Source organism: Budorcas taxicolor, chromosome 11 (assembly GCF_023091745.1).
Source record: "Budorcas taxicolor isolate Tak-1 chromosome 11, Takin1.1, whole genome shotgun sequence".
NCBI lineage: Eukaryota > Metazoa > Chordata > Mammalia > Artiodactyla > Bovidae > Budorcas > Budorcas taxicolor.
The window spans coordinates 51,700,597-51,712,627 of NC_068920.1; the positions used below are offsets into that span (position 1 = coordinate 51,700,597).

The 12,031-nt window shown below is 58.2% G+C and overlaps 1 protein-coding gene across 1 annotated transcript in view; it reads right to left on the bottom strand.

The window, feature by feature from the left end:
- Positions 1-12,031, bottom strand: part of ITPR3 (inositol 1,4,5-trisphosphate receptor type 3) — a 67,935-nt gene that overhangs the window by 26,193 nt on the left and 29,711 nt on the right. The window contains exons 7-21 of the mRNA XM_052648991.1: positions 11,381-11,464; positions 10,668-10,814; positions 10,375-10,470; positions 9,787-9,837; positions 9,459-9,601; positions 8,487-8,586; positions 8,248-8,408; positions 7,515-7,656; positions 5,878-6,039; positions 3,425-3,597; positions 2,780-2,899; positions 2,199-2,381; positions 1,271-1,522; positions 1,037-1,181; positions 429-549 (exon numbers count right to left, since the gene is read on the bottom strand). Coding sequence (XP_052504951.1) covers positions 429-549; positions 1,037-1,181; positions 1,271-1,522; positions 2,199-2,381; positions 2,780-2,899; positions 3,425-3,597; positions 5,878-6,039; positions 7,515-7,656; positions 8,248-8,408; positions 8,487-8,586; positions 9,459-9,601; positions 9,787-9,837; positions 10,375-10,470; positions 10,668-10,814; positions 11,381-11,464 — 2,080 coding nt within the window. The remainder of the gene's footprint in view (positions 1-428; positions 550-1,036; positions 1,182-1,270; positions 1,523-2,198; positions 2,382-2,779; positions 2,900-3,424; positions 3,598-5,877; positions 6,040-7,514; positions 7,657-8,247; positions 8,409-8,486; positions 8,587-9,458; positions 9,602-9,786; positions 9,838-10,374; positions 10,471-10,667; positions 10,815-11,380; positions 11,465-12,031) is intronic.

Genomic DNA, 12,031 nt, shown 5'->3' on the forward strand with positions numbered 1-12,031 from the left:
TGGAAAATCACAAGAGCTCTTACAGAGCACGAGAGATCAAGGGACAATGTGTGGACAGCGCTAAAGGCTGGGCTCAGTCTCCATGCACTTGTTGTTTAGATGAGTTTATGCCCCCCTGACAGCAAGGCTGTGTCTCCTCTCAGATGGCTGTTCCTGGATAACAGGGTGCGTCTCCCCATCTGACCCGGAGCTCCCCAGGCAGGGCCTCATTATCTCCCTCAAGACCATATGTTGGAAGGCAACTCGCCCAGACCCCACAGCGCTTGCTCAGAGGAGGGGTCTCTCTGGGCCAGCCAAGGCTGGAGGAGACAGGGACCGAAGACGCCCCCTGCCAGCAGAGCCAGGAGACAGGATGCCCAGGAAGGTGAATGGGAGAGGACTTCCGTTGCTAAGGGGAGGCCGCTGAGCGCAAGGGAGCGAGGTCTCACCGCCTGGGTCTTCGTAGGCCTGCACGCAGTCGATGATGCCCAGCAGAGTGCGCGTGAGCCGCAGCAGCTCGCTGAAGCTGTAGAAGCCAAAGTAGATGAGGTTGTGCGCCAGGCTGACCACCTGCGGAGAGGGGGCGGGACCGAGGCCAGCATGAGCCCAAAGCAGTGATGGGTGGGACCTCGCAAGGGGCGTGGCCTCCTGGGGGCGGGGCCTGCTCGTGCAAGCAGGGCTCAGCCGGTATAATCGAGGGTCCCTCAGGGCTAGGATGACACGGAGCCAAGGGTTCCAGATCAGCGCCGCCTGACCCCAGAGAGTTACCAAGGAAGACCTGCCTGCAGAGGAGGTTACTGTGGGGAGGACAGGGCAGAAACGCAGGAAGCAGGGGCTAGGGGCTCCTGCCTGCGACCCAGCCCTGCGCTGATGGGGTGCGTGGACCAGGACGAGGCAGCCCTCTCCAGGGAGTCAGGACAGAAGCCTCCCTCCTGGGGAGTCCCAGCGGTCTACACGGTCTCCCCGCCCTGACAGGGACCTGAGGGAAGTTATGTTAAGGATCGCACCGCCCACCCCAGGGGGGACCACGCCAGCATCCCGCCGAGCCCCAGCCCACCTCAAAGGTGAGCTTGTTCTTCTCCTCGTTGGCAAAGGGCACGGCCTCGCTGACCACATTGTTGAGGTAGTCCTCCACGAACTCCATGGTGCTGGCAAACTTGTTCTTCTTGTCATCTCGGGAGGCGTTGAGGTTGGAATCGTAGCTGGAGGAGGTGGAGGTGGCCAGGCATGAGGGTCCCTGGGGTCCGCCCACTCCAGCCGGGCCCTGCCCACCCTCCTCCACCCAGCTCACTCCTTGATGGTGATGGCCATGGGGATCTCGGTCCAGAGGCGGGCGAACTTGACAGGCGTCACCAGCTCCTGGGGGTCGCGGTCCACGTGCACGTGGAGCATCAGGTGGCAGAAGGAGGCACGCAGGTCAAAGGGCAGCATCTCGTCTGCCATGCACAGGAAGATGAGGTCGACGCCCAGCTGCTGGGAGATCTCGTCGATGGCCAGGTACTGCCGGTCCAGGCACATGCGGGCAAAGAGCTTCAGCTGGTACCTGCAGGGCAAGGAGGACGGTGAGGACATGGCAAGTGGGCTCTCAAGGGCTTCTAGCACACACCTGGGCCTGCTGAAGACCGGTGCGTGCTGCGTGCGTGCTACCCAGTTGGCACTAATGGTAAAGAACCCATTTGCCAATGCAAGAATTATAAAGGGCCGAGGGTTCAATCCCTGGGTCAGGAAGACCCCCTGGAGAAGGCCATGGCAACCCACTCCAGTACTCTTGCCTGGAGAATCCCATGGACAGAGGGGCCTCATGGGCTATAGGCTATAGGGTCACAGAGTCAGACACGTCTGAAAGTGACTTAGCATGCATGCACACCTGTCCCCCTAACTTTACAACGTGGGTAATGACAGGCCCTGCCTCTCAGGGTTGTTGTAAGGCTGAACTGAGTGATCGGGTGAAGTGTCCTGACCAGTGCTGGGGACACAGTGAGCATCTGATGAGTGTTACCTAGTGTTCTTATTTTTTAAATATAGATGTTGGGAAAGGGGTGTGGGTCTCTTTCAGGCCACTGTGCCGAGCCTGTCCTCAGGCCAACAAGTGCTCCTCGGGCCGCCCAGTCACGCTGATTTGGCCTCTCGGGTGAAGGAGGAAAAGGAGCACCCGCAGAGGCCGCTGGGGCTCGTCCAGAGCAGGGCCCGACCGAGCCGGCTGGGGGGACCCCGGGCACCTGTAATAGCTGAGCACGTTCTCGTCGTGGGCGTTGCCGGCCCGCGCCTCCTGAGCCAGCTGCCGGACGCTCTTCTCGTGGTGCTCGTTGTTCTTGTCGGTCCACGTGAGCCACACTTCCTCTTCTGAGTACTCGATGCTCAGGTACTCGTGGGACTGCGCCATCTCCTTCACGGGCCGAAGCCTGTGGGCGTGCGGCACCATCGATTGGAGCGGGGCCGGAGCCTTCCCCCTCAAGCACCGCAGCCACACCGGCCTCCCCTCCCAGAGCTGGGCTGAGGGCCGGCCAGCTCCCAGGCGGCCTCCCCTGTGGGAACGACCTCCAGCTCAGGACCCCAGACAGACCACGAGCTTCGGGAAGGCCGGGGCCTTGGCTCCCTCTCCTCTGTGGCCCCACCCTCCCCCACACCGTGCCAGGCACTGAGCTGGGCACACAGCAGGCTCTGGGTTGTCTGCAGAGAGCAGGGCGCCTGTTCCAGCCTGAAGCCGACCAGCGCCCCAGTTCTAAGGCAGCCGGGGAGCTGGGCAGGGGGAGCCCTGGGAAGACTGAATCATGGGCAGGAGACGGTGCAGCCAGCTCACTCGGTCTGGATGAGAATGTCGCTGTTCTTGGGGTCCAACACACACTTGCAGATGAGCTCCTGGGTGACGGGGATGGCGATGTGATTGGACACACACAGGTCAGACAGGTAGTCCAGGAACCTGGGGTGACAGCAGGGAGGGGCTCAGAGGCGGGGCCCTGGAGGGGCAAAGCCCCGCCCCCTCCACCTCCCCAGCTGGCAGCACCAGCTCCCCGGCACCTGCCGTTTACTGCTCCTCCTCCCTTCCCAGAGCTCAGAGCTGGGGCTGTGGACTCCCCCGGGAGAGGGACAGCCCGCGGGCATCACCCTGGGGCTAACTGCCGAGGGGCAGAGAAAAGGACGCCCAGGGGAGGAGCGATATTCAAAATATTTAACTGCTTCACTGTGGGCACTGACTCGCCTGCTGGAAAAGGTTCTGGGGGCCTCCTGCTGTACCGGAGTCAACATTCTTTCTGTTAAACTGGGCCAAATTTGGGAGGGGACTCAGTGAGGGGCTGGGGGGACCAGGGCCTCAGAGAGGGGGCAGTTTACCAACAAGTGCAAAAGGATTTATTTCAAGATTTAACAGCCAGCGTCAACGGCTCTCTTCCCCAGGCAGTGCTGGGAGCAGGGAGGGGTGGTGGTCTGGGACGGCGAGGGGGCCCACCTGGGCTCCCGGTTCTTCCGCACCAGGCTGACAAAGGTCTCCACCTCTGTTTTGGTGATGTGCTTCTCCAGGAGCTTGCGGTTGTTGTGCAGCAGGGCGGTGATGGTGTCTTCAGCCAGGATGTCATAGCCAATCTGGGACTGCATCATCCCGAACTGCTTGGCGATGTGCTCCTAGGGACAGCCAGGCTAAGGGTCACAGGGAGACCGCTCTGCTCCAGGACGCTGCCTCCCGGGCCCCCAGACCCTAGGAAGCTAAGGGGTCCAGGAGAGGACACCAGCCCCAGGCCGAGGGTGGGTTCATGTACCACAGATATTTAGCTCCCATCCAGCTCCGTGCCAGAGTGAAACCCCCACGACGGAGGGACCCTGTTTGTTAGCAGGCCAGCTACATGATTGGTGGGGCCCGGTGAAAATGAGATAGTAGACTCTTCCCAGAAATAAACCCACACACCTATGGTCAATTAATATTCAACAAAGGAGGCAGAATATACAACAGAAAGTCTCTTCGGCAAGTGTCATTGGGAAAGCTGGGCAGCCGTATGTAAATCAATGACCTCAGAACACACCATCTCACCAAAAATAAGCTTAAAATGGCTTAAAAACTTTAAGATACAACACCATAAAATTCCTAGAAGAGATCACAGGCAAAACATTCTCTGACAAACTGTACCAGTGTTTTCTTAAGTCAGTCTCCAAAGGCAATAAAAATAAAAACAAAAATAAACAAATGGGACCTAATCAAACTTACAAACTTTTGCACAGCAAAGGAAATCATAAGCAAAATGAAAAGACAACCTACAGAATGGGAGAAAATATTTGTAAACGATGTGCCTGACAAGGGCTTAACTTCCAAAATATACAAATAGCTTACACAACTCAACAACAAAAAATGAACCCGATCAAAAAATGGACAGACCTACCTAAACAGACAACTCTCTAAAGAAATACAAATGACCAATAGGCACATGAAAAGGTGCCCAATATCACTAATCATTAGAGAAATGCAAATCAAAACTATTAATACAATGAGGTACCTCCTCACACCAGTCAGAATGGCCATCATTAAAAAGTCTACAAACAACAGATGCTGGAGAGGGTATGGGAGAAAGGGGACTCTGCCACATTGTAAGTGGGAATGTAGTTGGTGCAGCCACTATGGAAAATAGCACAGAAAACTAAAATAGAATTACCATATGATCCAAGAATCCTACTCCTGGGCACATATTCAGACAAAACTATAACTAAAAAAGATACATTCACCCCTGTGTTCACAGCAGCACTATTTACAACAGCCAAGACACGCTGCCGCCACCATCGCCAAGTAGCTTCAGTCGTGTCCGACTCTGTGCGACCCCATAGACAGCAGCCCACCAGGCTCCCCTGTCCCTGGGATTCTCCAGGCAGGAACACTGGAGTGGGTTGCCATTTCCTTCTCCAAACCCAGGGATCAGACCCATGTCTCCTGCACTGGCAGGCAGATTCTTTACCACTGAGCCATCAGGGAAACCCCACCGTGGAATACTACTCAGCCACTAAAAAAAAAAAAGCAAAAAACAAAATAACACCATTTACAGCAACACAAATGCAACTAGAAATTATCATACTAAGCGAAATTAAGAGGAGAAAGACTATCACTTATATGTGGAATCTAAACTATGACACAAATGAGCTCATCCATGAAACAAACAGGCTCACAGAGAACAGGCTGGTGGGTGCCGGGGGAGGGGAGGGGCTGGGGGAGGGAGGGGGGATGCTGGGGTTAGCGGATGTGAGCTTGCATACATAGAATGCATTAACAGTAAGATCCTAATGGACAGCACAGAGAACTCTGTTCAATATCCTATGACAAAGCATAGTGGAAAAGAATAGTTTAAAAAGGAACATAGCTATAACTGAAACACAGATGTATGACACTAATTAAAAACATTATAAATCAACTATACTTCAATGAATTCAACTAGAGGTAATTTTTTTTTTTTAAGAAAAGAAATAGCCAAAAAAAAAAAAAAAGAAATAGCAGGATTCTTATTCAAACATTAAGAATTTCAAGACAGTCATCGTGGAACATTAAACCCAGTGTGAGGTCCCTCAAAGGACAGAGCCAGGCTGTGTGCCTTGAGGACCGGCCTGCAGTCCGATCCCCTTGAGACAGCACCTGGCACAGCAGGGTGCGCCTTGGGGAGCACGGCGGGGTGCGCCTTGGGGAGCACGTACGGGATGAAGGAGAGCGGGAGCACGTGCGGGGTACGCCTTGGGGAGCACGTGCAGGGTGCGCCTTGGGGAGCATGTGCGGGGTGCACCTTGGGGAGCACGGCGGGGTGAAGGAGAGCAGGAGCACGTGCGGGGTGCGCCTTGGGGAGCATGGCAGGGTGTGCCTTGGGGAGCACGTGCGGGGTGAAGGACAGCGGGAGCCAGCCGGCGGGCAGGGGCAGCAGGCGGGGCGGCGCCCACCTGGTTCTTGCGGTAGTCCTCCTGCGAATGGCGCAGCACGCGGTAGCACAGGCGGAACATGTGCTGGTAGGGCGCGTTCTTCTGGTCCGACAGCTCCTCCAGCCGCACCAGGGGGCCCTCGCCCCCCTTATCGCGGAAGGGGGCCTTCAGAATGCCGAAGATCTGGAGAGCACGAAGAGTCAGGAAGACGCCCCACATCTGCCCGCAACCCTCATTACCCTCAGCCTCACTCTGACCCTGCCCGGAGGCCACCCTGACATTAACCCCCAGCTGGTTCTCCGCTGCACATGGCCCCAGCCCACCCCTCACCCGCTCCCCTCTCCTGGCTGGAGTCCTCAGGACACTGGCCTCGGCTGGCCCCTCCCCACCGCGAATCCTAGTCTCAACTCCAGTCCCAGGCCTGGCTCAGCGGGGAGAGGTGAGGGTGGCTGCAGCTCAGGGGTCTGAGGCTAAGAGAAAAGGCAGGCCAAAGCAGAGTGGCCAGAGCTTAAAGGGTCAGATGCAGGCCTGCCCTATCCAAACACAAGTTTAACTCAGGGACTGGGTGTGGGTGAAGAACTGTTATAGAACAGCAAGCAAAGAGCCGGAATCACACGGGATGAGAAATCCTTAGTTGGATCCTGATTCCCCCCATAAAAACGAGTTTTAAGCAGGCATTTTGGGAAAGGCCCAGAACGCTGGTCTGGATGGGGTGTTGTCGCTAGTTTCCTTAGGTGTGGTCAGGAGACTGCTTACAGAGAACGGTGCTTTTTCCCTTAGGAGATGCAGACTGAAGCGTTTAGAGGTGAGGTGCACCCTCCTTTGAGATGCGTGGACACAGGGGCGATGTGGAGATGGAGAGTTATAGAAAGCCAGACTGGCAAAGTGGTAACGAGTGCGTGTTCACTGTACTCTTCTTTCAATACTTGCTCAACATTTGAAATTTTTCATAATAAAAATTTGGGGAAAAAAAATTGTTTAAAGCACAAGTTCTCAATCTGACATCTGCATGAAAATCCAAGCCCTACTGCTTCCAAGCTGTGGACTCGGTCAAGTGACTCCAACCTCTGCACCCTCGAGGGTGAAATGAGGATAATAATTAATGAGACTTCCCCTGGGTCGGGAGGATTAAATGAGGACGGAGCCTGGCACACGGTAACAGTGCAGGAAGTACTTAAGAGGTGATGAGACCAACCACATCTCAGATTTTTAAAAAAATAAAAATAATTTTTAAAAAATGTTTAAAGAAGTGATGAGAAAACAGCAGGGAGACCACAGCTCAGCTGGAGAGGTGAAAAGGCAAGCACACGTCAAAAAGATGAGCCTTCCCTCGTGGCTCGGCGATAAAAAATCCGTCTGCCAATGGAGGAGACATGGGTTCGATCCTGATTTGCCACGGAGCATCTAAGCCCGTGAGCCACAGCTACTGAGCCTGTGCTCTAGACGCCGGGAGCCACGTCGGCGGCAGCTTGTACGCCCTAGAGCCCGTGTTCCGCACCAAGGGAAGCCACCCCAAGGAGAAGCCAGAGACAGCCCAGGCGCAGCAACAAAGACCCAGCACAGCCAAAAATAAAGAGAACACATATATATACTAAAAAAAAAATAGACGTCCTGCTCGCTGGCCACGGGCCCGCCCCGCCCCCGGTGTGCACGGCCACCTGTTTGAGGATGTTCTGCTCTCGCATCAGCTTCTGCCGCTCGCGGTTGGGCTTGGTGACCATGATGTCCAGCACGTTCTGCCCATTGTTGGGGACGTCACTGACGAAAAACACCAGGTCCTCCAGCAGCTGGATAACAAACCTTCACAAAGGGACACCAGGTGAGAGGAGTGTGAAGGGCTGACCCTGGGCACCCCGAGGACCCCCTCACGTGCCCCCGGGGGCAACCAGCCCTTCGCCACAGCCAGCCCGACACCTGCCTTCCACTTCTCTCCCAGCCTCACCCTGAGCTGCTCTCCACCTACACCCCTGCCCCCATCCACCCTGGATTCCAAAGTGCCCTCTAGACAGAGAATCCCAGGATACTCCGACCCGGACAAAAACCAGAAGGGCACACGTGGGGTGTCTGGTGTGAAGGGCTCTCTCTGCATTTCCATCCTGCCTGCCACTTACTAGCTGTGTGACCACGGACAAGTCTCCGAACCTCTCTGCGCCTCAATCCCATCATGAGTGAAACAGGGGTAATGATGACTCCATCACAGAGCCGGTTCTTGGAGTATGTGAGCAGTGAGCCTGGGGCCCAAAGTCAGCCAGGGCCCGGCAGGGACTAGTCCCCGCCTGTCACCCTGTCAGCCTGTCCGGCTTCTGCTTTGACACCTTCGTCCACGAGACGCCGACCCCAGGAGGACAAAGGCTCTCGGGGAGCCCCTGGAACCCTGCCCCTGTGGCCCACCTGCGGTCATTCTGGCTGATGAAGCCCTCATGCAGCTTCTCCACGGCGCTGGCCAGCATGGAGCTGGCGTCGTTGGCAAAGTCCAGGTCTCGGATCTCGGACACGGGAACTGACACGATGGCGAAGGCCTCCTTGTCCTCCTTGGTGGGGCAGGTGCCCAGCTGCAGGGACACAGGTCAGCAGGGCCTCCAGGGACCAACCTGGGCCCCAGCCCGGCCCCCAGTCCTCAGGGCCCACACCATGAGTCGGATGGGCCGCTCCTCCTCGACATCGATGGGCACGTTGGTACTCTGGATCCACGTGTTGGTGCAGAGGTGCCGCAGCCGGACGTAAGAGTTCCTGCGGGCGGGTCAGGGCCGAGCACAGAGAGCGCGTCGCAGCACCTCCCGGCCATCTGCCGGCTCTAACCCCCGCAGCCCTGCATCTTCCTCCTGCCTCCACAGCCAGCGGCCATGGGCCAGGGGCACCTGTCCCCCTCAGGTGAGGAGCCAGAGAGAAACCCCAGGCCCTGCGCTAACTGCTGTGAGTTCCCACGCCCTCACACCTCGCCCACTCTCCCCAGACCCACGCGCTCCGAGAGCCCAGGCGTGCGTGCAAGCTCGGGACCCAGTTTCATTTGGACAAATGAGGTTATTTACACTATTTATCCCGTTCAGTGTCAACATGCCTGCGTCTCACGTCAGAAATAGTCGTGTCTTTCATTGTGAAACACAACTACCTTTCAGAAATGAAAAACAATCTGAACCTCCAAGTACATCTGGCCTCAAGATGCAGATAAGGGATTAGGTAATCCTCCCATGAGCCCTTTGATGGGTAACTCGATAATCCCACTACACAGGTGAGGATGTCGGGGCCAAGTGACCGAGTCAGCTGCCTGAGATCAATGTTAAAGCCTGACTGGCACCCAGGAAGCTTCCTGATGTTCCATCCTAAAATCTCCAGGTTGGAAGACCTTGAAGGTTAGGGAGTCCATCCCCTGCACCCAGTGTGTCCTGAGCCCCAGGCCAACTGGCTGTAAAGAACACTGGAGAGAAGGCGGCACCCAGGGTGCAGGGCCCACGGCCCAGCACATGCCAAGTTTGGCGGTGCCTCGGATCTGGATCTCCAGAGGGATGGGTCATGGAAGGAAGGACAGAGAAGCAGGGAGTACTGGGGGTCCAGATACCAGCCCAGGCAACCCCCTCAACCCCAGGCCCACAGCGCCCACCCACCGGGGCACGAAGGAGTCGGTCTTCTGCAGCGTGGTGGGGTCCAGCTCGAAGAGGGAAGCAATGTCGTTGCCGTGGGGCACAGCCACCAGGCGGTACTTGATCTTCTCCCCAACATTCCGGCGACCTGAGCGGCCATGCACGCCCTGGGGGTGGGCACCCTGACTCAGGCAGGAGCTCTTCCCTCCTCTCGGCCCCCCCAAAACCACTCAGGATCCCACCCGAGAGGCCTTCTCCCTCCAGCCCGCTTCCCAGGGTCTCATGGCCTCCCCTACCCCGGAGCTGCGCACGGTCACCCTTCCCAGGCCCCCAAACCCTCCCCGGTCCTCACCGTGCCTGCTGCCTTGGGATCAGAGGCGTCACCCTTGTAACTGGGGTTCTCCTGCTCAGAGATTCAAGATGGGGAGCTATCCACATGATTCCCGCTCCAAAACGACCCTGGGTTGGGGCAGGCAGCCCCTACCCTCCCAGGGGTGCCCAGCCCGGCCCCAGGACTCATGCCAGCCCTGGAGGACACACCCACAAGATCACTGCCCTCCCCAGACCCACAGTTGGACGGACAGACACACACACACACACACACACACACACACACACACATACACATCCCGATACACAGAAGCCTGTGCGTCATGGACAAAGACAGACGTGGAATGTTAAGCTCCACGAGGGCTTGGAGTCGAGCTCACTGCTGTAGCCCCAGGGCCTAGAACGCTGCTAGCACAGAGCAGGAACATCATCATACCCGTGAGACTTATCATCACCCGAGCATGACTACAAATACCGGTTAAATAGATAAATAAGCACAAATAAACCAGGGTCCACAGACACGTGAGTCTGCGTGCAGGCGTGTGCCAGGCACACATGCTCGTGCTTGCCAGGCTGGGGCTCCCAGGATGCCCTCTGCCTCCCCACCCACCTCAGCAGCCAGGTAGTTGCCGGTGGCCAGGTGCTTGAAGCGGTAGAGGCCGTTCCAGTGGCCAGCTCCTCCACGGCATGGGTCGTGGTGGACCACCTGGGTGGGGCAGGAAGAAATGCGTGGGAGGAACACTGCAGGCCCGGAGGGCTCTGGGAGGGTGGCTCTGCGATCCTCTCTGGCCTATTGGCTGCGGAGGGGCTCAGAGGAGACAGATGCTGCGTTTGCGTGTGGTGGGGGGGTGACCTCCTACCCGGCAGGGGTGGGGAGCCCAGGGCCGGAAGCGGGGCTCTGACCTCCACCTCCCAGAGGGCGTTGGAGCTGGTGGCCGACGTGGCGGACTGGCGCAGTGTGGTGCGAAGGAACACCTGCAGCTTGCCCCTGTACTCGTCGCACGTCAGGAACTTCTCCTGCTCCGCGTGGAACAGCCGCACCACGTCTCCCTGCAGGCGGGCCGTGGGCTCAGGGTGGCCGGGGACACTCTCGGCAGACGAGCCCCCCGTCTCAGACGCCTTCCAGAGCCAGCAGGCACATGGAGCCCCCGCCCACGCCCACAGAGGGCGGCCACGGGCAGGGGAAACCCGGTGTGTTCGAGCGCCCGCCATGGCAGGCACAGGCCCTGACCGGGCAGCCTGGCATCCTTGCCGGAGAGGGCATGGGGCAGAGGGTAGGGGGCCTGGCTTGAACTGTGGAGAGGCGTGGGTGAGGGGACAGAGCGCTGAGAGGATCTGCGCCCACGGCCCCTTCCCAGAAAACAAAGTGAGCTCAGCCAAGACTGGGAGCGGATGGAGCAGGGGTTTCAAGCCCAGAGACAGATAAGAGGCCAGCCGGGGCGGCTGGGGACGGCCCTGCGGGGCGGGGGTGCTGGGAGGGGTGTGGAGCCAGAGAAGAGGGTGCATGGGGCAGGGGCCGGACAGGGAGCAGAGCCGGGTGCCCGGCAGGTGGGCATGGGGGCAGGGGGGCCGGAAGTGGGCGGGGCGGCAGGGGAAGGGGTGTTCCCAGCTCTTACCCCTTTCAGCACCTCCTCCAGGTGGTCTCGGAACTGCATGAACAGGTTGATCTTCCAGCTGGTGTTGCAGTTCACAGAGTTGACCTGGGGAAGCATGCAGAGACCCATGAGGCTGGGCAGGCCCCCAGCCCCCCGGAGTAGGCGGGGCTTAAGGCCCAGAGCGGGTGGGGGGAGACCAGCCCAGCGCCCACTAATGAGCATAGGGAGGGGGTGTCTGCCCCCAACCAGGGCCCCCAGGCCCCAGCCCAGCTGCCCTGGGGCGGCTGCCCTGTGGGCTGGAGAATGTGGGCAGACGCTGGGAGACAGGAAGGGGGTCAAGGAGGCCCACCCAGGCCCTCCAGCGGTAGACAGGACCAGAGGGAGCAACCCTGTGGGGAGGGAACGTGTAGACACTCCCCCACTGCAGGGTCAGCCCAGCGAGACTACCAACTAGGGTCCCCGGACTCTAATCTACAGAAATTAATAAGACGCCAGACAACCAGTTCAGACAAGGCTTTAGCAGGATTCATGCTGCAGCCCTAGGGAGCAAAAACAAGTCCCAGGTGCTCTGCTAGCTCGTCTTATAAAGGGTTAGAGTGGGGGTGGATCCATGGGCTGGGCCAGAGGCGTGGCTTAGGCGGCCTGCCGCCCCTCACTGGTGCCCTGTGCAGC